We start from the raw sequence: 27,897 nt of genomic DNA, 5'->3' as shown, positions 1-27,897 counted from the left end.
TATATACTGCAGGAAAAACAAAAAACAATCCTATGATGCAAATTTGCAAAGAAAACAGCATGTGCATCATTTCACTGTGGGAAGTGTTACGAACAGCTGATAGGAACGGCAAAGCGTGTTTCTGGAATATTATGTTTTTGTTCCTGCAAGCGCTTTTTATGCAATTTTTTGCAAAGCTATATGTGGAACGAAACCGTGACCGAGGACAAGCTGATGGCATAAGATGTAAGTACAACTCCTCCGGTTTCATATGCAAAACAAATTATTGCGCTAGCTTACACGGTTCAGGTTCTACAGGGATTTAACAATAGTTACGCAAAACGGAGCTTACTGCTCTGACCGGCTTTAAAGGGTTAACAATGACTTTAAAAAAATAATATAAAATAGTGTGCAACACCACTGAAGTTTTTTTTTTTTTTAACTCTTTTCAACCAACGGCAGTCACTCTCCAAATAACTTCTGCTTAGCTTTCCGAGCTTCCCTCGGGTCCTCTTAATCAGCGGTCTCCAACCTTTTTTGCGCCACGGACCGGTTTATGCCCGACAATATTTTCACGGACCGGCCTTTAAGGTGTCGCGGATAAATGAGGGAGGGGCTAATAATCGGCTCAGTCATTTTTAATGATCGTTGAAAGCCCAGATCGTAATCGTGATTAAAATTCGATTAATTGAGCAGCCCTATCTGAGAGGGGTTTCCTGTGTGCATTTTCTTCTTCATATTTGTAATCTCCAGCTTTACTTAGAACCTCATTTTCAATAGCTTTGTGTAGTCATTTGTCATAATTTCAGGCTGGTGAGACAGCTGCGTAGCACTCATGGAGTGTTGGGGTTGGTAATAACGTTTTCTCAGATGTTCATGGGATGTTTGTCCATTAGACAGATGTCTTGTCTGCTCCTTTTTTGTCAAGGTGTACACTTCAGTATGTTCTATAACTGGTCCAACTGGTATCTAGCACGTTAGCTGCTGACTCTTAAAGCATCCTGAGTAAGCAGTTAGTCAGCACACTGCAGGGAAATGCATCATACCTTTATCATAACTGCAAATGTCAGAGGAAGTTTGGCTGCTGGCAGACACAACCTTTCGGGATGCACCAATAAGACGTGCACACAGAAACATGCAAACGCTGCCAGAAGGTTATCTCGCAGTGCACAGACACACGTTTGTTTGCTGAAAGGTAATTTTGTCTGTGGCTGTGAATGTTTGAATGTAACTCAGCCTTTTTTTTTAATTGTGTGAAATTGGGACAGGTTTTTGCCATCGGCAAAAAAAAGCCAGGGGGAGAGTTGTGCTGCATTGTTGCTCTTACCTGTCACACTTAAGTGCACCCATGTACATGCAGGCAGACACGCAGTTTTTAAAGGTGACTGTAGCAAAGACTCTGGCCACATTAAAAGGAAGACTCTTATGAGTTTTAAATCAAATTGCCCTCCAGCCTCATGTGCAGAGACACGCAGGTGCGCGCACACTTTCCAGCACACCGTTTTACTCCCCCTGTCACTGTTGATGGTTTCATATTCGAACACAGTCTGCCACTCTAGCATTGCCTGGTGTCTGATGCTCAAAGCACAAGAGGGAAAAAGACCCTTTTTACCCCATCCCTGTCAATTTGCATTACAAAAATAACACACACAGACTTATCACACTGTTTGATTTCGATCTCTTCCTCAAACAGATTTAAAAAAGTGTCTTACTTATGGGCATACTGTGGACACTGAGAGGCACGCAGTGAAAGCCAAACTTCTATCTCTATTTCCTTCACTTTTCCTTATCGTAGTCTGTCTCCAGGTGTTTCAGTAGTCTCTCAGCCGCACCCCTCCCTCCATATCTACATTTTGGCAGCATCTGCATAGGACTCAACAGAAAGTGGAGACAGGAATTTAAAAAAAAAAAAAAATTCATGAAATATAAGACTTTATTCTCAGGTGGGCTGAAAGACTAATTGGAGTAAATATTAAACCGAAGTAAAATAAACAGTTGTGCAGCCCTGTGCAGGAATCAGTTCATTTCAGCTAGGGATGCAATGAATCACAATCGCACTAATGGTTCATGTTGGTTTTTCCTTTCCCCATTTCTATTTTTTGTCTTTGTTTTTTGCCAGGGACACACAGAAATCTTCAAGTCTTAATGCCCTTCATCACAACAACATTTAGCTACTGCATTATTGCTGCGATACAACATTGCCACTGTTGATCTTATTGTCGATGTTTAGTGATGCACCAAATTCAGCCCACTGTTGAAGTGTTTTCTCAGCAACAAAGTGAAATAAGTACGAGAAACTCGGATTGTGCTGGTGGGATAGTTTTCCCCCATCTAACCTCAGAAAACCTCAGAAAAGGGCAGAGACGACTAGATCCGTTCTACCTCCGCTTCAGCTTTTTCCGCTATGACCTGAAAGATGTAAATAATTAACAGAAATGATGTTTTGGTTTGATAGTTCATGTTTGACACTTTTCTTCTTCTCGTATGTTTAAAAGTTTAATTAGTTCTGCTCAGATGCAGATTGCTGCCAGCTCGCTTCGTTTCCAAGTGAGTGTTGATCTCAGCTGCAGATAGCATTGAAAGGAGCTTGTGATGTCTTATATTGAAATACAGAGCCTGTCTGAAACCAGCTAATATTGTTGATAATAACAGAGCATCGGTTTCAGGATCCATTAGCCTGACGGCTTTTAGTTCCCGTTCTGTCTGTCTGTTGTCACATCAGCGCTCTTTCCTATTCTGTGTCATATCCAATCTGTCCTTTGAAATCTTGTTTACACCTTTTTTCCTTCTAAACCCATTTCTGTCTGTTCCTGAGCTCATTGATCTCCCTTCTCCTACCAGTTTGCTTCTTTTTATGTTCTCTTTTCCTCATGTTTTTTTCTTTACTGTAAGAAATGTTTTTAATTACCATAAGAAATGTTACTTCACCCTTACCTCCTAATCAGCTCCACTGACTGACAAGTAAACAGCTTCATTTTCGCCCCACAGATGTGCGTGTGCGCTGCAGCTTCTTTGACTCACAAGTTTGCCTGGAGCTCAAAACATTTTCACGAGGACTGACTCATCTTCACAATTCTGTCCAAGTGCAAACTAAACCAAAGCAGCATTGGCACTTTTTTTTTAATTAAACTATATCCAATCTAATTTTGCAATAGATTTAAATATAACACTGAAATCTGCTGTTGTAGATGCACCAAAATACACACGATTAATATTCAGATGCAGTGCTTCTTTCTTTTTTCCCCCCACGCATACACAATGTACTTAAGTAGTCAAGCGCACAAACATGACACATGGCCACGCGTTAATGACTCAGTCTCAGTTCCATACATGTAAATTTTATTATTTATATCAAGTCAAGAGAACAATATTGACTTTGGCAAAATGAAATGAGAACAGAAAGGAAACAACACTGATTGTTATTATTGGAATTGGCTTTGTTTAATAGGCATCTGTGTGTGTGTGCTTGCCAGTTTGTGTTTTGTGCTGTGCGCTTATTCTTGTTGTTGTTGTTGTTGTTGTGGTAGTTAATTTAACTGCCTAGTCATAATCATGTTCTTTCCTACTCACGAAGATTTCTTGTCTAAAACAAAAAAATCACACTTTTCATAGTTTGCGTTCGATCCTAGAATCACTCCCCAGAAAACTTTGAAAAACAAACACATGGTGCGACAAGTAACATTATTTTATTTATATACTATATATGTATGTGTTTGTGTGTCTCTCTCTCATAGAGGTTTTTAAGAGTCTTCCAACAGATTTTATAGCGTTTAGTGGCTTCTGCAGCAGTTTGATTCATTTACTGTTTTGTTTTTATTTTTTTTAAACTGCTTCCTTTCTGAGAACATTCGATTTGGATTTACCATGAACCCATGTGGCACAAAGGAGTTTGAAGTCACACAAATGAATTTGAAATTTTAATTCCCATTTAACAGTTTCCGCCTTCTCACCATGCTACACTGCTGAAAATAAGTTGTACTGGTTGTGGCGTATTTAAACATTTCGCTCTGCTTTCACTCTCAGTGGAGCTCAAGGACGCCTCTCACCTTAATTTTTAGGGTTTTTTTTCCTTTCTTTTTTACAGCATATCCACAAAGCACTAAACATTTTTGAAACATGGAGTCTACTTCACCGGCTCGCCCCCCACCCCACCCCACGAACATTCATATACACACAGGCACACAAATGCATCCTGTCCCTGATCCATAGACGCATGCACACTTGCGCATCCATTAGCATTATTCATCTGTTTGGTCCATTATCATCTGACATCCAATACGATCTCGTCTTTTACAAATGCACACGCTTACACGTTCCATTGTGCACTCCCGTCTCCATTTTGTAATCCATATCAACTCCATTGTAATTCCAGTGTCTTTCTTTTAATAATGTCTGGGCTCCCCTCGCTGTTTCCAGCCTGTATCGATTGATCATGTCCAATGCACCCAGCTCTGTATTTATACTCCCATAATCCGCAGGCGCAGCGAGCCAAAATCATTGTCCAGACACAGAGGACACATAAAAGTCACATTCAGAAAAGAGCTTCAAAATGGCCGGCTGCGTGAAAGCCAAAACAACAGAGTGGCATCCAGACCTTTTCACTGATGCATTTCTGTCACAAGTATTTCTCCAGTATTAACAGTGGTGGTGTTCTTGATCCGGTGTAAAGCCTCATGGTGGTGTGGGAGCTGAGACTGGAGAATTGAGTGGTTGTGTTAGTGTGATCCACACAGGTCACAACATCTCCTCCTCTGCTGTAACCCTTGTTCTGTTTCCTTACTGCTGTTTTCCCTCATTATTTCCTTAATTTACATCCCCCCATGTCCCTCTCACATATTTGTTTTTCCTTTCTTTGTCACTCTGATGATTGTACTTTCTCTTTCCCCGTCGCCTTGAATTTTTAAAGATTTTTTTTTTTTTATTAATTTTTTTTTTGGTCACATTTCTCTGCCATCACTTTCGAGGTTCCTCGAAGAGCCTCTTACAAATCCTGACCTCACTTCTTGGTATCCTCCCTCCTCTCAGCTCACAGGGCAAATCAAGAAGCTGCATTAGTGACACTTGAGTCACCTGCTCTCCTTCCTTCCTCTGAACTGGAAGTTTTTCATCTAAAACAGTTTTGCTTTTGTAATCCCTCCTCACCTCTTTGGCCTTCTTAAATCAGCATCTCATTCAAACTGTCCTCGTACAGAACCCTTTATCCCCCTCCACTTTTTGTAATCCGTGCCCCTATACGACGCTTTCCTCCAGTTCTTCCGCGCTCTTTCCATCCTTTCCTTTTTCCCTACTCCTGTCTTTTCCATTATTTGCTTTCCCGGGAGTAATCCCAGTGTTAGAGTTGGAGTTGGTGGCGTTATAAGCATGAATATATCCCCTTTGGAAATCACAGTGACCCCCGAACCCGCCGCTGCTTTCGCACTCGTCGCTCGTGGTCGACGACGCTGTGCTTGCTGTCGAAGCGCACTGCACCAGCATTCCATGCAGCGACTGGCTCCGCCTTGTCCAGATGACGCTTAGCCGCTTGGCATAACTGACAGCGCCGTAGCGCCTGGCGACACTCGCTGCGGCATCAGTCGCTAGCGCGACCGAGGAGCCCATATCGAGCGAGTGCCTCCGTTTGCTAACTGTTCCACAGGCGGGGCTCAGAGGGGAAACGGGGCTCTGATAAGCCTGTGAGGAGTTCCATTTGTCCCTGCCTCTGGGTGCGACTCTCCAGTCCAACAGCTCCGAGTCTCTCAGGGGTGCCGCGAGAGAAAAACTAGCACGATTGGTCAGCTCTCGCTCCAGTCGGGGCCTTGGGCGCTCCCTCTGACGCGACTGACGGGGAAGGGTTGAGGGGGGAGAAGGGGAGTAGTAGAGGGGCGTTCTGTCACTTTCTGAGGTGTACGGTGACGCCTTGTCCAACTTTCGCTGTCTCACCACCAGTGCCATCTCACTTCCTGCCCCTGTCGTTGTGGAAACCACGCCTCCAGCTGAAAGAAACTGCTCCAGGTTGACTTTAGGTTTCGGCCTGGGCTTAGGAGGCAGTTTTGGAGGCACAGAAGAGGCTGAATCGGCCTCTTTTTCCTTTTCATTGTCCTTCTCTCCTCCTCTCTTAGAAGGCAGACCATTGGGCAGGACCACCATCATCATGTCTCCAGAACCATTGGATTGGTAGCATCCGCTACCGTTTCCTCCTTTGTCCCCACCTCCTACACTCCCCTGACAGCAGGCCCCGCCTCCTGCCTCGGTATTGCTGCTGTGACACATTATATGGTCCCCGTGATTGCAAACGCGGTGGCGAACCATGAGTGCCACAGTAAACACAAGTAAAGTGACAACAACAACGCCGCCAACCAGTATGGTGAGTGTCCCGCCCAGAAAGTGGGCTTGCAGAGAGCGACATGCAGGGTAAACATCCTTGGTGGAGAAGGTTGTGCAGCCCAGAACCTTTGTCGCAGCTAAAGATGTGATTGTGTCATCAAAAATGGCCAACACGCACAGATTATAGTCCACACCGGAAACCAGGTTCTTCAGCAGGAATCGATCACTGGTTGACGGTAAGATTCTAAAGAGGGAATAAAGGGAAAAGAACATGGGTCAGTTACATAAACATGGACGGTGCACAGAAATGCATAGCGTCTGCTGTAATTTGAAACCTGACCTCGATATTTTGACTAATCCGACCGAATTTAAGAAATAAACGGTTGAAGATTGGGAATACAAGCGGAGGAAATGGGTGTAAAGGGAGGGCTAGAAACGGCACCGGAGTAAATACTGCAGTAGGGGAGTGAGGGGAAAATGAGGCTATTGATGGGGAGCGCGCCTAGGGAACATGAAAAGAGAACTCTGTCTGCTCATTTGGAGAGCAGGAGCGTGTCTACGTATGTGGGGATGTATTCGCATCTTTGCGGGAAGCAAACATCACAGCAAAACTCTACACATTTGGTCGTTTTAGGTTTAATTTCTGAATTAAAGTTAAAGTATAGTTGATGTTTGCTTTTCAGCAGAAGTTATGAAATTAAGACGTATATAATCTGGCTTTGGTCTTTTAGAGTGCAGATGTTTTCCTGTGTGTCTGTAATGAGTGAGAGCTTGCGTGGGATAATAAAGAGAGAAGTGCTTTGAATGTGTCCTCATTTTAAGTGTTCGAGCAGCCGTTATAATATATATATAACAAATGGGCGAGAGGTGAACAATAGAGGGATACTGGGGGGTAAAGACGGTGAATCGAGGGAGCAGACGTTACATAAGTTGCATGTGATTTTTTATTTTTTCTGTGTTTGCACCTGGATCTATGTTTGTATTTATGGGATGAGGGAATAAACGTGTGTTTTGATGCCAGTGGGTTTGTGTATGTGACATGCCAGGGTAAAGTGTGTGTGGGAGACTGAAGCGCACCTGAAGTGTCGCTGATGGGTATGACTCTGCCCTCTGCATTTCCAAACCTCTTGTGTGGGCAAGTATGTATTGTAGTTTTGTTTTGCTAACCAGAGTATTTTGTCAGTAGTTCCTTTGTTTTTCCTCTGCATCACGCTGTCCAAGTCCTTTTTTTTCCTCCATTCGCTTTCACGCTACATCAAAGGGCTTATTTGTATCCTACGTTACTAACCATTTCAGCTCCCCTCAGACCTGAGCTACATCCTATAAATGCCATCTAGGATGACTCAGACATCCAGGGAGCTGCTGCAGAAGTCCCCTAACCTTACTCAGTATGTAATGCCTTCAAAATGGAGACCCAGAGACGGCAGCGGTTTGGTCTTGTTTTTCTTCAGTTTTAAATTGGGGATAATTGGCGCCTGTTATATAATGAAGTTTTTCAAATAAAACCAATCTGATAATTCTCACAGCCGTAGTTATATCGATGTTGGTGTAAAGATGGGATTAGTCGTCTTGAATAATGCAGTGCTAGCTGGGAAATGAGAGGGGCCTTCTTGAGGCAAGCTACAGTCCAGAGCAGTGGATCTGGGTTATGGCAAGTAGGAATATTGATCATTTTCACTACCTCCTCAAGGCTTTAAAAGTTAACAAAACCAAATGTTTTCTACAGATGTCCACAATATCAACTTTTGCACTCGTATAATTTAAAAGAAAATATTTTTTTCTTCCTCTCTCTCTTTGCGAATAACAATGTTTCAAACGGTTGCACCGTTTTAGCAAATTGCCTGGGGTGATTTGAATAGCAAGGAAATGCTTCCAAACTTCTAATTTTCAGCAGAAGCTCGGTATGAATTTAACAAGAAATTACAACGTACTGTGTGACACTCCAGGTTCCCAGATAATCTGAGTAGACACATGGGGCATCGTCATTAAAGTCGTCCTCATCCGGCGGTCATTAGGTCGCTATAAAGTCCCTTCTAACACAGTTACAAATCTGCCCGTTAACTCGTGCTGTGCGGTGGAGCAGCTTGGGTTCCAGGTGTATGTTTCCATGGCAAAGGCTCATTATTTGACTTGGCAGTGTAGTAATTATACTAAGAGTACCTCGTCTTCTGATATCCACACACTAAGCACTCGAGACCAATCAACTTTCCTAGCTTCATTTCCCAGGATATTAGTCATGTCTTATTTTCAGAAAATTGACATAAAATTGCCAAATTTTTCCATAGCAACATCATAAGCACAGCATAAGCTTGAGAGATGCCAATTACAAAAATAAAGCTGTACTTTGATACGCTAAGAAATGTGTATGCTGAAGCTAATTTAATCTTTCTCACAGAACTGTAAAGAAGTGTCAGAGATCTCTGAACTCATGGATATAAACTACAGTGGACAACCTAAACATCAGCAGTAACCAGCACTGACATAAAAAGATGAGAGGTTTTGATTAAGGAGTTTTCATATTCCTACAGCAAAAAGACATCCAGAGTGTGAAAGTGAAACCGAGGATTATGACCAAATATCTCAGGGATGAAAGCTCAAAATAAAACCTCTTGTGCAATCAGTCAAGTCAGAGAATTGTGAATAACTCCTGTGAAGTCCAGTAGTAAAGACAGGGGGTGCTCAATCAGATTTCTAACATGAAATATACAAGAGGCATCGCTCGCTATGCTTCTGTTTTCTGAATAAAAAGCCTTTGTCATAGTATAGGCTTATCAAAGCCCCCGAGATTTATCGCAATGGTGTCAGTTCATCCACAGCCTTTATGCATCTATATATAATTGATAGATCCCACAAGACAGAGCGACTTGACCATCATTGGAGTGATTCATGTACTCCAGTGAGTTGCTGCTTCTGTCTATCACAGGCTAATACCCAAATCTCTTTTCTTACTTTGATTCATATTAGTGTATACTGGTTCAGAGTTAGTGTGTTGCTGGATACTGAAAAAGAATGCCTAAATCTTATAAGATGATATATTCTAGACCAGCATATTTGCATCTGTCTGGATTAGCCTAACACAACTAAGCTTTCTGGATGAGTCTTTGATTTGGTCCTCCATTGTGACCATGCCTCACACAGTCATGCACACCTTTAGTCATTTTTCTAATCCTACTATTCAGACTCCTCCCTTTTTATTCACTCTGTCCTCCATTCTTCCCTCTATATACTCCTGTAAAGCTCTTTATCAGTCCTCCACCGTCAATGCGGCCAACTTATTTTATTATTTTCCTCCATCAGTCTTACATGACCAGATTTCCTCCGTTTGGGTGATCAGGCTCTCTTATCTCCTCATATCCTATGAGCTTTTCATTGCGGTGCAATCACCCATCCCTCTTTTTCCTTAGCCTAAATCTGCAGTGATGCAGTCATCTTTGGTTCAACCTCTTTTACAACTTCACTCTCCTCCTCTGGTCTAATCCTGTGTATCTTTTACCTCATCTGCTTGCCTCAAATCCTTTGGTATTTTCCACCAGGCTCTACCTGATCTCCCAGCCTCTCTTCCTTTTCAGTCACTCCACTACATCTCTATTAGCCACACCAATAACCATGTACCATGATTGAGCATCCAAGGTCACTCTTCCTCCCCTCTCATCTACCCCTATCTCCTCTGCCATCTCCTTTTTAGGTACCACTGCTCCTCCCTCATCCTCTTACCGCCTCTTTTCCTTTTCACTACCCACCTCACCATTTGTATCCTATATTTCTTTTCCTCTTCCTCTTGCCCACCACCCCTCTCAGTCGTCTTTCCCACCCCGCCACTGCTTCCTCCCTTATGAGATTGTGAATCACCTCTCTAGTTGTTTTTGCTACACTGGGAGCAACAAAAATAGGCAAGCAAATTCACTAAAATATACATGGAAGACCCAGACACATTCACAAACGCATGCATCTTTGATATGCTGATTCGCTAGCACTCGCTGCATTATTCATTTTTTTACCCGTATTTAGCTATGTGGTGTGGGTACACATGAAATAATATCCGGCTAAAACCTCTGCTCGAGACATTATGTTCATGAATACAAAGTGCATCTCGTGTAACTCGGACTGATCATCGTGGACTACGAAAATTGATTGATTAAACGGCCGTGGTGTTGTCTGTATTTGCGCCGACTCGATCTTTGTGGGCCGGCTTCTAACATACCAAGAGAGTTTGCTCCATCCCTGTGCTTCTAATTATGGTTAAAGCCTGCAAAGGCGTGCACATCCACAGATGCAGGAAGAAAGTAATCGAGACAAGGGAGTGCTTTGTTCAAGCCGGTGACACAGAAACGAGTAATTATTAGTATCCGTGAGAGTAAGGCGGAGAGGAAAAGAGAGTGATGGAGGGAATCAAGGAGTGGTGGAGCCCAATTTTTTTTCTTTCTTCTCATCGTACTTCCTGTCTTTTGTTATTCTCGCCGCCTCACGTCTTGCTCCTCTCTGTCAGAGTTACCAAGTCTGGTGGTCTGACACCAGACAAGATTGGGCAAGAGCCGGAGGAGTGAGTGAGAGAAAGAAAGATGAAGAGGAACAACAAAGCAATTATCTCCTTCTGGCTGACATCTATCCAGCTCTCCTCACCCCCCCCACCCCATGTCACGCCTTTTGTTCGTTCACTCTTTCCTACATACATTTTTAGCCTTGATTCGTCAGACTGTTTATTGCCTTGTTATCTGTCTCTCTCAATTTTGTCTGCTTTCTTCAGTTTTCCATGATCACCCCACCTCCCCTGTTTTGCTTTCCTTTATCTGGCTTTTCACTTAACTCTTCCTTATTCGGTCTGATTTTATTTTTCCCCCCTCGATGCCTGATTCGGTTGCTTTCTTTCATTATGCGACCTTCTCCTTGTCGTCCTCATCGTTGCTCCCCCTTTCTTCACTTTAACCACCTAGATATTTATAGGAAATTCCCTGTCCATCCTTTGCTACCTGCTTAGCCCGTCCTTTTCCTTCATGTGACTCTACAGAATAATATAACGTGACATATGTATTGAGTGCTGACCCTGTTCTCTTCCCCTTCCTTTTGAAGCCTCTGATATGAGCTGACGCATGTATTGACACAGTAGTTTAACACTTAATTAGCTCTTCCCGTGGGGTAAAACTCTTCACTTCATTTTACCTCATCTCCTTTTCGCTTCCCTCCCTGCCCTCTAACCGCTCAGCTGTCCTGGTCCTTGTTTGTTCATTTTGCTTTCCTCTTTTTCCATCTTTGAAGCCGCATGCCTCGGCATGCCCTGCTCCCTGCCACATCTCTTATTACATCCTTATCAATCCCAGCCTCAGCATTTGCACATATCTTCTTGCTTTTATGATTTTTTTTTTGTGTTGTAATATGTTGTAATATGACAAAGTGAAACCATGTGAAGATTTTGATGGATTTCTGATTGGACCAGTGGGGAAAATCATTTGCACAGCTCAGTGTGTTGTTTGTTTTTTCCTGGTTTTGTTGGCTGAACACACTGTAGTTTAGATTCTTGTCACTTTTGCTAAGCACATTTAGTTTAAATAAATAAAACTGACACATAGTTTGGTGTAGCTATAGTCAGTGCCCTGGGTGAGCATTTATAAATACATCCATAGCACAATTCAGTGTTTTCAAATATTAGTCAGATATGGTGGGTAATTTGCAACAGGAAAAATCTTTAATGCCAACACCTAATTTTCAGGATTTTTTTATTAAAGCCCTCTCCTTTTGTGACTCATTAGCCGTGTTCTCAGCTCGGTTTCTCAGCACACTCCTTTCCTGCGGCTTTCAACCTCTCGCTCTGTACTTTTTAACAGTGCGGCCTTTTCTTAGACACAACTTTCATTATTCTCATTATTTCTCAAACTCTGCGTGATTTTTCTCTCCAATGTACTCCCATTGCTCTCCCTGTGATCGTTACTGTTCCCATTAAGTCTTAGCCGAACTTGGCACTTTGAGTGCCCGGCAGAAAGGTCGATCATGTGGTGACTGGGGTGCAATTGTGAAAATTGTCAAAGCCACTCTACGCCTTCCTGCGCACTTTAAAGACTGTTGTTAAACCTAATGAGAAACTTTTGGCTCAGACATATACAAGTGTCATACAGATGCTCTCTCTGACATACCGTATATAGCAGTGATTCATAACTAATTCCCAACTGCTTGCCAGAGGCTAAAAATAGATGGATTTACACGTAAAAAAAATCATGAAGCACAGTGAAACGGCAGATATCTTGTATAATTCTTAGTGAATAATGGATTATACAGAGGTTGGGCTCAGTGAGACTTGTGCTGAACATGGAATCTGTTTCCTGTAAAATGTCTATTTACTACATGTCAGGTAGATTCTGACTGGTAGCGAGGTCATTGTTTACAATCCCAGCTAATTAAATGCTTCTTTCAGCTTTGTGTTCCTGCATACAGTACATGGAATATGTCAATGTGTTAATTCAGTATCACAGCTGCCATTAAAGTTGACGTGCTTCTGATTAAGACGCGACCGAAAAAGCTCCACAAAGCTGTAGTGCCGGCCGATGAGGGTTGACAGCCTTAAACTGTCTATGACTGCATGTTCTTTGTGACTTGCAAGTGCTGACGAAAACGCGCTTTTGAACAGATGGTGCTCCATCGGTTGCTTTAAAGTGCTGGCTCATTAACATGGACTCGTGCTTTCCTGTCCTGCTCTTTGTCCTTCAGGTAGACCAGTCCCATGCGTGGGCAAAGAACTCATGGTAATTGCTCACATTTACCGGCAACAAGGAAATCTTTGGCAGTTCTTTCACTGTGCTTTTCAGAATCTGGGTTTCATGTCACACTGAAGGATCAGTGACCGTGTGGTGCTGTTAAAGGGTAGCAGAGCTCCGGGAAGGAAGCTGGCTTAATGTTGTGAGGGAGCACAGCTCAAAGGAAGCCACATCCATGACATTGTACTTGGTACTCTCACAGATGCCAGCAGAATTACAAAGCATGCTAAAATGGAGGTCGGTGTTGTCTAACATACGACTGACCTTTTAAAGGATACAGTGCAGTCTGCTGTTCTCTTGTCTGCATACCACCATCTTACGATGCATTTATTTCTTGTCATTTCTCAAAGATTCCTCTTTTCCTGTGTTTCTGTCTTCATTTCTGAATGCCCCTCGTCTCCCCCTCTTCCCATCTTTTGCCCAATTCAGCGAGTGGCTGGTGTTTCCTCCTCCCAAATTCAGCAATAGAATACGAACACAAATCCCAGATAAAAAACCTGAAATCTCACTGACCTGGTCTCACCTTTTGAGTTTCTAAGCCAGACTTGCTTTGGTTGATTCCTTTTTTTCTCGTGTGAAACTTTAGTTGGCACTAGCTCATTGATAGCATGATGGGAAGCCATACTGGAAATGCTCGACAGCGTTGTAGTATGCTGCTTTCCTCTTTCTGTCCTGAGAGACTGAGGGTTGTGCCTCCAGACTTGTCTCCTATTTCAACCTGTTTTCCACACTGACCTGTTACCTGTTACCCTACTCTGAACAAATCACACCACCAGGAAAACAGAGGGCTGTATGTGTCACAATCTGGCAAAACCTCAGATCGCTTACTCTCCTGTGATCCCAGCTGGTCTGTGACTCATTCTTTCATGCTTATCTCTTCTGTTTTCTTTTGTTTCTCTCACAGCTGAGTGTTTAAGAAAAGCATTTTACTGGTGTCAACCTTTCGCCTTAAAGAGCTACGTTTAGGTGCCCAAAGAAGTCTGTATTTTTATAAAACCACCCTTGAGAAAATACACTTAAATTTTGAGTCAAATTTAATCGAGAAACTAATTAACCTGGTATTGTGTTGTTTGATATCTCATAGTTTGTGGAGAGTATCTTCTCTTAACCTTTGTTACTAGAGATAACCAGCTTGCTCCCCTGATCTCAGATTATTATCCACTGAGAAATTAACACTAGTGATCAACAAGGAACTCGAGATGTCAGTGAGCTCATTTTAGGTATAACAAGCGTGTCGTGGGAGTCTAAAGAATCTGCATGTTATTTGTTTTGATGTTGCATTCCTGTTGGACATCTCTTTATCTCCATCCTTTCAACTGCACAACCTCCTTTTCAGCAGAGGAGCACTTTGCTTTCACAAAATTGCCTCGTCTCTATTTCTAAACGTTCCTGCTCCCTTGTCACATTATTCCTGTTTGCTTGTTTTTTTTTTTTCTCGCTGTCTTACGTTTCCGTGGGCTCCATTTTCTCCTTTCTCCCTTATTGCATCAGTTCCCCCAACCTCCCCCTTTCTTTCATACCCAGGTGTATATCTGTGTACACGGTCTTTCTATTTCAGTTATGGATTTAAATACCTTCCCTCCCTCTCTCCACCCTCAGTTCCTTTTTTTGTTTTTGTCTTCCTTTTCCCACGTGGGCCTTCTACTCTCTTGTCCTCCTTACTGTCAGTCTGCTTTCACACATCCTGCTTTTATCTCAATCTCACCTCAAGGTGATTTGGGTAGAACCCATCTTCTCAGTCTCTACAGGTCTCAGTCCACATGTCTAAATTCATCCGCTTTCCCCTTCTAACTGTATCCTTCACTCATAGTATTGCTTTTTACCTCCCCATCCACCCTTTTGCAAACAGCTCAGGTTCCTACTATTTTTACTTTGCTCTCAAACTTTCAGATTATAGCTTTTTTTTCTTCACAATCATATTTCCATCTCTGTTCTCTACAGTCTTTGTCATACGAGTTGCTCTACCCCTTACGATACACTTACAGCTTAATGCCTTCTTTATAATACCTGAGGGAAGCCACATTGAACCCCAGCATTACTGCCAGCTAAAATAAAAACCCCACACAAATAATAGCACAGTGGCAGCCCTTGCTCAGCCAGCCCAGTGTCTTATCCCATCTTCCTCACTGTTTCAGCCACTGTAGCAATAACCCCACGCATAATGTCTCATCAGTCTACGCTCATAAATTCAAAAACAGTAAACTTTGACTGTGTACCGCTATAATTCATGAACAGCACCATAGTATTGTACATGTAAGCACACCAAGTAGCTAAAAAAAGCCACACTGTTTTATATTGAAAGACATTAGTCTCGTCCTTTAGCTTTGTTTAGACTGTTTTCTCTCATGGATTCTTATGCAAGCCCAATATTTTAGAAATGCAAATAAAAAAGATGCGATTTTTCAGGATATTGTTTTTGGTCTTCCTTATGTAGAACTTATCTTGTATAGCCACAGCTACATTAGATCTTTGAGGGGAAAAAGCGGAATTTTCAAATACTTGCAGATGTTTGTTTTTTAGTTTTACCTCCATGTTTTCCAGATCTGTACCCTGTACTTGTATGCCATGGCGTAAATAAGAGCTTTGAATCCTTTAACTACAAATCAACTTTCTAAGTGGTTATTTATCTCCCTCTTAGACTATGATGAGTCATACACTGACATAACTTATGAAAATTAGTGTATTTAGATTAAATACATGTTGCATCACTGTTATCGTGCATTTTTAGATGGACACCGTGGCCTCTTGATGTTTATGTTGCGCAGCTCGGTTCAGAAACATCCCCCTCCTTCAAATCCTTTTCCACGTTATCCACATATCCTCCCATTCTGCACTCACCCATATGCACTGGCTACTGCCTATTGAGATTAAGTGTCATAGTGATGGAGATAAATTATTAACACACTCTCGTCCACTATCCCTTTATTCCGCTCCCCGTTCACTTTTCCCTTAAGCTATCCGCACATCAATATGCAAGATGAACAGTTCGACTACTGAGGTGTCATATTGTAATGGATAAATATTTAAAATGATTAGCATGAAAGAAAAGGGTGGGCATGACCCTGCAAAAATACCTTCTGGAGGAGAAGCTGAGAAAGCAATCATATGGCAAGTGTCTAAGTTTGCCATTAGATAAGCGACAAAAGCTTCTATTATTTGCATTGTGAGTAAAGTTGAACTGACCTGTAAACGAGCGTCTCATCGGCGGTGCAGTTGTACTGTATCTGATACATCCAGACAACGTAAGCTCCAGACAAACGCCCCAAATCCCATCGGACCTGAGCCGATGTCGATGTTACTCCCTGTACTCCAATCATCCTTCCTTCCTCTTCGTCCCCTTCTTCTTCCTCCATGCTTCCTCCATCAGTCCTCTCTCCTTCAGATGCCCTACCGCCGTCACCCTCTTCGTCATCCCCTCCAACTCTTTTCCCATCCTCTGGCTCTCCTCCGCGTCCACCGCCATTGTTAATCCCTCCATTTTTGGCCGTGCTGATATCCGACGAGCCCGGATCGGTCCGTAAAATTCCATTGGTCACGTTCCTGTTGTTCTTGGTGTTAACACTGTTGCTCCCAGCGTTTCCACCTACTCCACCCCGGTGAGGCAGGGGGATTATTTTGAGATCCACAGTGGCAGTTGCTTCACCTGCTGCGTTTATTGCGATACATGTATATGCCCCGTCATCACGGGCTACTGTTACCAAGATATCCAAGGTCCCGTTGCTAAAGGAGCTGGTCCGGGATGAGTTTGCGATGATGCGATCATCTGGTGAAACCCAGTGGACTACTGGCTCGGGGTCACCAATGGCACGGCACTTTAGCGTGGCTCGCTGGCCCTCCAGCACCCACAGCTTGTGCGTGTGGCGAGTGATGAGAGGTGGTTCACATGTGAACTCCTCCTCAGGAATTGACCAGAAATATCTGCAGGCACAGAAAAGAGACAGTGAGAGAGGTGGAGGGAGATGGGTGGAGCAGATTAATTTTGCTATTCTCCACAAATCCCAAATGATCAATTAACCAGATAGCATCTTGCAATGAGTCACGCAAGAATCATATGTGGGACAGGAGCTTAAAATGCGAAGACCAACAGCTTCCTTCTATCAAAGCCTATCATGTTAACATCTGTCCGCATACATATTCAAACTAAGAGACACCAGGATCCTATGATGACAAACTCAAAAATGCTGAAAATGTGAATAATAGCAGACTGATGAGGACAGCAACTCCTTTTCCTCATAAATGCTTCATTTTCAGTGTGGTTTTGACTAGAGTTAGACTAGAAATTTAGAAAAGAGTGATGTAGGAAGTAGAGGTAGTTCAGAGTATCTAATTAGGGGCAAAATATCACGCCAGTGTTCTTAAAACTGGCTGCATGGCGTACCTGTCCTCATGAGTTTGAGCTTGATCTCATTAAGGTAAGAATTAGGTCATTTTAATTCAAAACATTGTTCAGCCTGTAACTTATTACATTGTTGCCCTATGATAGAGGAAACCTTTACTAGTTACAAGAATCAGAATAATCCGTTGACCAGCTGACGATGATTTACCTTCCAGCAAGGTGAGCAGGAGTGGCACACGTCTCCATGTCATCTCCACGGATGAGGCGCCTTAACCACAGCAGTTCACAATTGCAGTGCAGTGGGTTCCCTCCAAAATTTAGGCTTATGACAGCATTGTATGGGGTAGGACTTATTGCACCTGTCTGAGACCTGAATATAATAAAAGAAAAGCAGTCAGTCCATTCACTTAATGATGCCTTGCTGGACTTCGAGGTTATTTAAATGCAGTATTCATAATTGTCTTTTCTCTCATTTTGAAACGAGTACCTGTAGTGAATACAAAAGAGCCTTAAAACTCATGAAGATAATCAATTTGCATTTGGTTAAATTTTTATAAATGATTTACTTTGAACATCTCTCTCTAAGAACAACTTTAGGACGTCTTTCATGAACTTGTCCTTAGACAGGTTGAAGTCAATTTGGTGCAAACCAAATGTGAACATGGTATCTTCACATTTGAACATACCATGTTCAACCTCTCTGCTATTTGCTCCTGACAGAAATCTGAGCTTTGCATGCATCACTGAGTAAAACTTGTCAGTTATACAGTGTGAACGGCTGGTAGATGAGGCTGTCTTTGCTCACCACAAATTTTTAGCTTTGATTCTCATTCTGACAAATGGTTTGGAGACCACTACTTGTTTTCTGAGACCTCTAATGGGCACCGTTGCACAAGTGTTGCAATTTTTGTTTAACAAATTCTTTTGAAGTTAATTGGACAAAGCTTGATAGACGAGGCTCAGCTGTCTGATTGTGTCACTCTATTTTCTGCTTTTAATGTACTTTATACTGATCTGCTCCCGCAAAGCATTTTACAGTTCACAGCTGTTTTTAGAAAAGGGTTAACTGTGACTGTACGTTGATTTATGTGAACATCAAATCCACCTTTGCGTTATCTGAACACATGGATCAGTGGAAGGGAAGCAATTCGTGGAGTTCATTTATTGTGCAAATGTCTGCAATTGTAAAAAATTTTGTTGTGCCATAACTTATTTTCAAATGTTTCTAAAACCTTAAACTTGATAATTGTTCCCAAGTTTCCATTTTAATACCAAGCTGTTATAAGTAATTTTATATGGCATTTAATGACTGGTGTGATCTGTAGAGGGTATGGGAACATGTGAAACTGCAGAATAAACTGGCTGTGTATAGCATGGCTATGTGAGAAGCTCTATTTAGTACAATCAGACTGAACTTTATGTTAAAATATAAAAGATTTAAACACTGGATTGCATAAACTATAGAAGAATACAACTTGTTGTGCAAGCATTCAGGTTTCCCTTTTAAATCTGGATGCAGTTACAGGGGAAGTTATGATTAAAGAGATCATTTTAACTTGTTTTTAAAAGGTGGCCTGAGCTGAAATGTCTCTATTACTAATCAAAGCACTGGTCAGTTGTTATGATCTTGCACACTATGGTCTGTCATAGCGTGCAACGTAGTCCTTAGACAGGCGAGTTAGAAATCGTGTCAGTGCAACACCTCATACGGTTGATTTGACAAAAATGTCAGTCCCACTGAGTTCCAGTTGACCAAAGCTGTGTCACAGCTGGACTTTGATTTCCACATTAGTTGGAGCACATCTGACAGCTTTCCAATGAGTGCGTACTTCTATTTATAACCGTCATATAACTCGCCATCACTATTTCAAAACTTGAAATATGTTTGAGTCAGCGAAGTGGTGAGAATTTGTGGTGGCACATAAATAGCATAAAAGTAAATGTTGACTAAAGAATTTACCGAATGCCAGCACACCAGCATTGTCTTTCTTCTTTTTCTATGCCAGAAAGCACCCTGCTAAAAACACACACACTGGTAGCTTTGTGGCGTCTGCAACAGGATATTTCTACTAAGCTACTTCTGAGGGAAACATAAAAGTTGAAGCTTAAGAGCTACCTTGCAAAGAGAGGATCAGGAGGCAGGGTTCGGAGCCTGTTGGAGGTCATATCCAGCCTTGCAAGCTTATACAGCTCTCCAAAGACTCCTTCCGCTATGTGATCTATCAGGTTATGGTCCAGGTTTAGTGTGTGCAGACTGGCCATGTTCTGAATGGACTCCCATGGTACCCTGTAGATATAAAAAAGAACAACGGCTAATGTGAGATTTATTGAATTGGTAAACTTTGTAGTGAGATTGATCATGCAGTGTGAAGATGGAGTAACAGCAGCTCTAAAGACAGATCCACCTCTTGAGACCACTTTATTAAAGGATGTGATTGTAGCACCGATAGATCCACAGTTCATTTGTTGTTCTCTGGGTAATTTCTTCTTACTCGTCAGAGAACAAATATGCAACGATGAATTAATAGTGACAACAATGGCAGACAACAACAACAGATGCTTGTTTTCCTTCTGAATCTTTTGCTCTATCTGGGTTTCCCCAAGTCCCATCTGTGACCCATTGCTGTAGTCATTTAGTATTCCATTAGTGCTGTCATTCCCTGTTTTGGACCAATTAGTGAATCCAAATGAAATGTCTGGAACTAGCAAAATAGGAAAAATACGAAGCATTTATTTTTTGGCATCAGTCACACCAGCCCTGCTGATTTTAACCTTTTTTTGTGTCCAGGTTCACCGAACTGAACTTTACAATCACCTTGCTGTTGAGTAATAAAGTTCATTGGGTGCAAAGCATGCTTTTCTTTTTGTAGTTGACTAAATAAACGTATTCAGTGATTTTAATCAGTTACAAAAACAATTTGGTAAACATTGATGGTTACAGCAGGTGGCCTCCATTTATCTGTACAATAGTTTGATTAGACAACAGGCCTGAAAGAGGAAAGAAGTGCCAGGCATAGTTAATTAGACCATGTTTATGGTTTAGATTATGGTTTTAGAGGTTGGAGAAAGGCCAAAGAGCTGCTTTAGAGGAGACAAATGAAACATCTTAATCAGAACTGACAGCCCAATGCTGCTGAATTTATCAGCACAGAGGGACACTAGGAAGAGAATAGAGGTCTAAAAGAGAATATCATCATTGTTCTGACTTATCATTTAGACCAGAGGAATGGTAAGTAACGCTGAATCCCTATTGTCCTAAATAGACATGAGAAGAATACTGCACCCTGCACTCAGCTGTATAGAGCAGCTATAACAGTGTACACGGTGGCAATGGAGTGAGCTCAGACCAAGTGAAAGAAAATTAGAACCTCATCAAAATTGACTTTCATTTTTCTTTCCCTTTCTTCTCCTCGTTGCCTCATATGCCAAGTGTTTTCATTGTGCATTTGTGTGTAAATTTTGTGTGCAGGATACACTGACAGAGACGGGTGTGTCAGTGTATGCTGGCTCATGAATTAAATTGAGTTTGACACAAAGGATGTCAAACTCAATTTAGTTCATGGGCCACGTTCAGTCCACTGTATGCAGCCTAAGAAAAACAACAGTATATGGTTCTTTTCCCCTTTAAGTTGTGTAGCACAAGGTGTTTTCCTAAAACTTAAACTTGTAACCATAAACCCATGTGAGATATGTCTTCAAAATGTGCAAAATAAAGTATTCTTGTTAAATACTATCTATTTAAGAATGACCTATTTACAAGGAGGATGAACATCCTGAAATATTGCAAGAAAAATAATCTCATAGTTTATTTTTCTTAATTCATTGAGTTTACCGTCATATGAACAATTGAGAGATCAGTGGAAAGGCACAAAACCTTCACACGTACAAGTTTTTGGAGTAATTTAGTGAGAAACTCTATCAACAACGGACTTCACTGCCGTTTTTAAACGTTGCAAGTCTGGCTCCAGGCCCCATTTTTGATGATTTCTGCTTAAAGAACAATGTCTGTGGCTTGGATGTGCTGTGCACGTGGGTGATACCCAACAAAAGCAAAAACTCACCTCCTGAGGTTATTGTAAGATAAGTCGAGGTCTTCCAGTGTGAGCAAGAAGTCATCGAAAGCCTGCACGGAGACCTTGATCAGCTGGTTGTTGTTGACAATCAGGTGCTGCAGATTGACCAAACCTGCAAGGTCTCTAGGTCCGAGTATTGTCAAGCGATTACCTGGATAAAACAATAAACGGGTAAAAACACGTTTAAGTAGTGTATTTGATTCAAGTCTTGAACACTGAGAATAAAATAACTGCTCACCATCCAGATGCAGAGAGCGTAGACTCTCCAGGTCAGCAAAGGCCATTGGTCTAATAAGGTGGATGGTGTTCCTTGACAGTGTCAGATCAACCAATCCGGTCATGTTGACAAAATCATTTCCGCCCACTTCTGTTATAAAGTTATCGGCCAGTCGCAGCTCAACTGTCCGCCGGTCAACATGCGGTGGGACGAACAGGAGGCCTTTGTCGGCACAGAGCGTGCTCAGTGACTCCGAAAGGTTTCGACACACGCAGTGGAAAGGACAGGCCGAGACCACACCCCACGTCTCCCCTGCTCCAATTAGAGAAGGAAGCAGGCAGCATGTGACCAAAGTCAGCCAGTGAAAGACTGGGAAAGGGACAGAGTCCGGGAGGGTTCTCTTTGCAGTCCTGGGACAGGCGCAGTGGATGAGATGGGAGGAAGTTGACAGAGATGAAACAAAAAGAGGGGACAGAAGAGAGACGGACAGACTGGGCAGAGGGAAGAGGGAGGGGAAGTCGGAGCCCTCTGCTCTGTCTTCGGGGTGGTGTGTGTGGGGTAGGTGTTTTTGTCTGCGGGGATTGAAGGGTGGGGGGACAGGCATGGTAGAACGCCTGGCTGTTCACAGACCTGGAGAGAAAAAGAGAACAGATGGGGGGGAAAAGATTAGACATAGTTTTTAAACTCATACAGTTGGTCGTATTTCTATGTGTGTGTCTGTTTTTTTTGTCTTCCACCTACTCTGACTAGACAGAAGTGAAGCAAGGGCTTGCTTTACACACATCCATACCTGTGTGGGTCAAGGCCTCTTCTAAACAAGTACCACTTCACACTAGTGCCTACATGGTGCTTTGTAGCATTAAAAAAATCTGTATTGAAAAATGGTTGCCTCCCTTGCTGTGTGCTTTTTTTTTTTTTTTTTTTTTTTTTTTTTTTTTTTTAATTGGCTTACATGTATATTCTGTCCTGTCTACCTCTTTGCCACTGTAGCTTATTGCCTAGCAACAGCATCCCAAAAGACTGAACACAGCCAGTCCCCATAGTAACAGTTACCTAGAAACATGTTAGAGTGGATTATTGTTATATCATAGGACCCTTTCTTAACACTATGGGTCAGGGAATCAAATTGGGTCAGCAGCAGCCCATCAGCCTGGATTCCACAGCAAAGCTCAAATAAAGCACAATGCAGGTGTTGGTAAGCCTGGCATAGTACTAAACACACCAGGGTCCCATTGTAAGTCTCACACATACAGTATGTATGGCAGTACAGTCGTACTAGAAGCAAGTCGTTCTACTCTGCAGCCTTGTTTTTTTTAAATGTATGGAGAGGATCCATAATTCAGTCACTATTTTAAAGCAAAAAAACCCCCAACAAGCTCTGATTCATCAGGTTACACTTGGGCACACACTGTTACAAATACTTGCAAACATGATAAGCATCTCTGGAAAACCCTATCAGAACATATAAACAAATGTCATGCTAATTCTGGTTATTTGTGAATAAAGGCACTCAAAACGTATACACTGTGTCTCTGACATCTGTCAGTGTAACATTATTGGCTCAAATGACTCCCCGTTTGGCTGTTAATTGGCTTTTTGGTTGTAGGGGCGGGTCAGCTGTTTTGTTCGGTGTTAAAAATCTCACTTCTGTTTGTGTTGTGGCTTTGAAATGGCATCCCTCTGCCTTTATCTTGCCAGTAAATGCACACATTGTGGCTTAGTGATAAGGTATAGGAGTGAGTCACAGCCACTGATTGCCATGCCTAATAGTTGTTATAGCAACTGTAGCCTAGATGCAGAAAGAGTGACAGAGATGGTTGATAACAGTCAGAGATGCGATGAGGGGAGATGAGATGGTGAGTCACGGACGGACACAAAAACATCACTGAAGAACGATGGGGATATTTTCATATGAAGCAATCTGTAAACTGACAGTGCAGAAACTAGAGTGTGATGATTACACGGTGATATACAGTATGTGCAACCCAATACTTTGAGTAATGACCAGGCATAACTATGCATCACGATGGCTTTACAGGTTGACGCAAATTGCGGCTCAATATTTTCCATTAGATTCTGGCTTTACTCTTTCTGCCTGAAACTAGAGGAGCGTTTGCAATCTAGCTCGGATAGCAAGACTGCTACATGGTAGTTTTGGTCTGCTTCCAAAATGTGAGCTCTATATTAGACCAGGCTACACTGTCTCCTTTTTGAATGATAACTTTGTATTGAGTAAATGAGAAGATGAGAACTCTAGTGCCTGAAATGAATATACTTTTTTTTTTTAAATCTTGGGATCTCAAATGTTCTCGGTAAAAGCTGAGGGGAAGGAATAAAAAAGGTGGTATAGATCACGCAAGAACTACTTTTTTGCTTTATTGAATGGTTCCATTGCTGCTTTAATATCCTGCGTTTCCTGTTGAAGCATGATGCTTGGGCAGCACATTAAACCAATGAGATATTAGTTATCAAGAGCAATGCAGTTTGGGCATGAGCCCGGTTTTCTGCCCATCCCATCAAGCCGTTCAGTTGTACGTCAATAGACTGCAGAGTTAGAAAACATTGCTTTTTGCTACTTGAGTGCCTCTTGGTTGTTCTGGGAAGCTGCAATGACTACCAGGAACTCTGTACCGTTTTCAACCCAGCCTAAAAATAAAACTCCCAAGATGCTCTCCAGCTTAGCAATGATATCAGGGATTGTTATTTCCTTATGTCTAGTGTCATCATTTTCAAAAAAAAGAAAAGGAAGGATGAAAATGCTTGCAGCAGGAGAGAGTGGGATGGTGGGAGTGTGGGGAGGAGGACAAAGGCACGGAAGCCTGCAGTGACAGCCAGTCCCTGGGGCAGGTTGATGCTGGAAGTCGACTGCTCCTGCACTCCTGTGGAGCCATGCATACTAAAATGTGACAATACTCTGGCAAAGTGTAATACTGCATAAAAATGTGTCTTCTCCGCCATGTTCCCTGAAAAGCCCTAATGTCAGGTGGTGTCTTCATACGATTGGCGCTAAACCAGCTTTACCCCACGCTTTGCTAACACTTGGTTTGCCTGCGGCATGCTGAATGTCAGTAATGCTCGTGCAGTCCTCTGTTGTGCGTCCTGCATATGTCTCCACACAGTCATTTGACCTTTGTCTGTCTCATTCATTTTTTCCTCCTCTACTCTCGTTGCTTAGCTCTTCTCAGTCATCTAATAACTCTCCTGGCCTTACTCTCACTCTGTTTTTAATTTCCACCTTCTGTCTCCTCTTCTCCTTGTGAAAGCCTTCTCCTCGTGTCCTCCCTGCCCACACTGTCCACTCCCACACCTCTCTCTTACTGTACCGCTCCTCTTCTTTCTCTATTTCCAGGGATCGGGCTTTGTTTCCTCATCTTCTATCCTCTCCCTGCAGTTGTCTTCCTTGTTATCTTTGCCTATCCTGTTTCTGCATCCTTGCTCACCTTCCATCTTTCTGCCTCTGGCTATTCTGTAAATTACCACATTTTCTTTCTTTATGTCTCATTCCCTCTTTTTCCTTTCTCTCCGTCTTGTCTGCCCTTGAGGCAACCCAAGTACGACAATGTTATCAGTCACAGCACTACCTCACCACCTTCTCCGGCAGCACTTCCTCTGTCATTTTGTCTCGTCTCCCTATCGCTTGCTGATTCTGCTGCCCTCCATGTCTCCTTGCCAGTGCTGCTCTAACTTTCAGTCACAAACTATCCACACATGCAAACACACACCCTCTGATCCTGCAAACCACACATGATTATATGCTGCACCCTGCCTGTCTCAGAGGCTCCCTCCCTCCCTCCTCGCTATTTCTCTCCTCCCTCCCTTCATTTATCTAACTTTCCCACTCATCTCTTCTCTCGATCTGCTTTCTCTTGATTTCTTTCTTCCCCTCCCAAACTGTCATTTCTCTTTCTTCTTACTCACTCAGCGTCTCACTCTCTCCTTCATTTGGTGCTCTTCCTCTGTTATGGAGGAGATCTCATTTACAACCAGAGCAGTGCAGTATTGAAGCTTTCTGGCACACAAGTTGGATGTAACTGATCTGCTCAGCTGCTGATCGATCAGAGCCAAAGAGATAGATAGCACCCTGTCCCATTCATTTACTCTCGCTCTTTTTCTTTCACTCTTTTCTTCTTCCATGCTCTCATTGCATCTTTTTCCCTCTTTAACAGTGATAAAGATGCAAGTAGTAAACATGTTAATCCAATAAGTAAATACTTTAAGTTTTTTAAATTGTGAGGAGTTTTCTTTAAATTTCATATTTATGCAAAAAATAAAGAGTGACACAGCAGTATGCCTGATGCACTATGGCATTTAATAGCTGCTTCCAGCCTAGGATGAGTGTTTCTTCTGATTCATGTGTTCCCTTTAGTGACAGTCGGTGTAGGACATACAGTTGACTGTATTTGAGAAAGTCTCCTTTGGACCTTAGCCAGTACACCTCTGGTGACCCATTCTTATTTGTGATTCCAAAATCTGCACACAAAAAGGTACCCAGATTACATCTTCAGATGTGAAACTCAACAAATCCTCTTGTTTGAAATGATACAACTCAGATGTTTGCCACAGCTTATAAATCCCTCAAATCAACTTCCTACATTTCTAATCTTACCTGGTTCTATCAGGTAACTGTCACTTGCGTATAATGTAACCTACAGCAATGCCTTAACCTTAACTTTTTCAGTTTTTAACCACTAGTTGAAAATAGCTTTTGCCTGATATTTATCTCTGTTCATCTGTTATACAAATATATAGCTTTTTTTGATTCCAGTTCTTCCCCCCTCTTATCTTTCCTTGTCTCTTTGGTCTGTGTGTGTGACACTCTTGTAACACTGGATTTTCCCCTCTGGGAATCAATAAATTCTTATCTAACGCTTTGTACCGATGCCTCAGAAAGCTATAGTACGGCATGTGTGCGCGTGCAGTAACTGAAATAAGCTAGGTAAGTATCTGCACTTGCTATATACGGTTGTAGACATGAACTCCCACCATGCATGTCTAGTGCGTGTTCCTGTTTGTGAATTAATGCGACACTTGTCTGCACTTAGGAAGTCTTCTTGTGCTCTTAAGAGTTTGCTGCTGAATTTGCAATAAGCCGGGGACACACTTATGTGTGTCAACACAAACACACCCACACTTTTTTGCACTCTCGCTCAGGCACACGTGCACAGAGAACAAGACATCGCAGTATATAGCAATAAGGACAAAAGCCCACTGGGACAAAGCCTACTTGACACTTTTTGGGACAAAAAAAAAAAGTCAAGGAGGTCAGTCGATAAAAGATTAATGATTAAGAAATAAATCACAGAGAAGAGCACAAAAATGCGCCGGAAACTAGACAAAGAGGAGTATGAACAACAGACTATTAATATGAAGGTACATGTGTATTTGCTAGCTCATCCAAGCTCTTAGGCTTGTGTACCATATCTGTTGTTTGCAGGTGTTTTTGTTTTTTTTTTTACTCTATTTTGGGAAATCTCTTCTTGCACGACCCTGCGTGAACCCATAGCTGTCCAGAGAGCAGGAAACACTGTTGACGAGAGCAAAAAAGGCTGCATAAAGTGAGAGTGAGAACATGAGCTAAAAGCATCTATGGAAGGATCTACTCTGTACCCTCTGCTCTGGAGCACAACTCGGTGCCAAGAGACTGAACCTGACCTAGGGTTGCCAACCGTCCCTTAAAATACGGAATCGTCCCGTATTTCGAAACAAAAGCACACGTCCCGTATTGAGCTAATAAGGGACGCACTTTGTCCCGTAATACAGTGAGAATCAAAAGTAGTCTATAACTTTTAATGGAATTAACGCTTTGTTTGAAAACATAATTCCCAGCCCCTCTCCTGCTTTGTGACCAATGAGCTGACAGCACACTTATGACAATTCGAGTATGACAATTCAGATTATCTCATTGGTCGAGGAAAGGTCGCTTGCGGAGAAAATACCGGAAGACAACAGATGACCACAACAAGAAGCATGGCCAACAGGGAAACAAACGCCGACACTGCGGTGCAAGTCTCGGATGACAGTACACCTAAAGCTGGGCAGACACTGTGCGATTTTTTTCAGTCACGTTATTCAGCTCCTGCTCAAACTGCACGATTGACTCGCAGGGTTAGAAGTTGGTAGGTCACGATGCAGGTCTCACACTATACCGCCCGATGCTCTGATGCGACCTGAGTGCTCACACTGTGCCTCCATAACATGAAGGTTATAACAGACAATCTGTCGCTCGCTCTCTCAGTCTTTCACTCA

General features: G+C 42.4%; 2 protein-coding genes across 2 annotated transcripts in view; one reads left to right on the top strand and one right to left on the bottom strand.

The window, feature by feature from the left end:
- pcxb (pyruvate carboxylase b) overlaps positions 1–27,897 on the top strand; it is a 313,827-nt gene that overhangs the window by 192,595 nt on the left and 93,335 nt on the right. The window lies entirely within an intron of this gene.
- On the bottom strand, positions 5,209–22,255 carry LOC146636696 (leucine-rich repeat and fibronectin type-III domain-containing protein 2). Its single transcript, XM_085349660.1, has 5 exons — positions 21,423–22,255; positions 19,478–19,648; positions 17,570–17,731; positions 16,209–16,943; positions 5,209–6,526 (listed from the first exon to the last, which is right to left on the bottom strand). Exons 1-5 carry the CDS (start codon positions 22,253–22,255, stop codon positions 5,209–5,211), a joined length of 3,219 nt encoding a protein of 1,072 aa, XP_085205786.1.

Source organism: Diplotaxodon limnothrissa, linkage group LG3 (genome assembly GCF_057381915.1).
Source record: "Diplotaxodon limnothrissa isolate DT_005_m linkage group LG3, D_limnothrissa_male_GT1.1, whole genome shotgun sequence".
Lineage (NCBI taxonomy): Eukaryota > Metazoa > Chordata > Actinopteri > Cichliformes > Cichlidae > Diplotaxodon > Diplotaxodon limnothrissa.
The sequence above is the reverse complement of the archived record's forward strand: the minus strand, read 5'-3'. Positions and strand labels throughout refer to the sequence as shown.

What these genes read in the sequence shown, in the direction of transcription:
- LOC146636696 (XM_085349660.1), bottom strand. Translation starts at nt 22,255, where the DNA reads ATGCCTGTCCCCCCACCCTTCAATCCCCGCAGACAAAAACACCTACCC. An exon ending in TCTTACAATAACCTCAGGAG is followed by an intron (nt 19,649 to 21,422) that starts GTGAGTTTTTGC and finishes TTATATCTACAG; the next exon opens with GGTACCATGGGAGTCCATTC. An exon ending in GATGAGACGCTCGTTTACAG is followed by an intron (nt 6,527 to 16,208) that starts GTCAGTTCAACT and finishes TTCCCTCTTTAG; the next exon opens with AATCTTACCGTCAACCAGTG.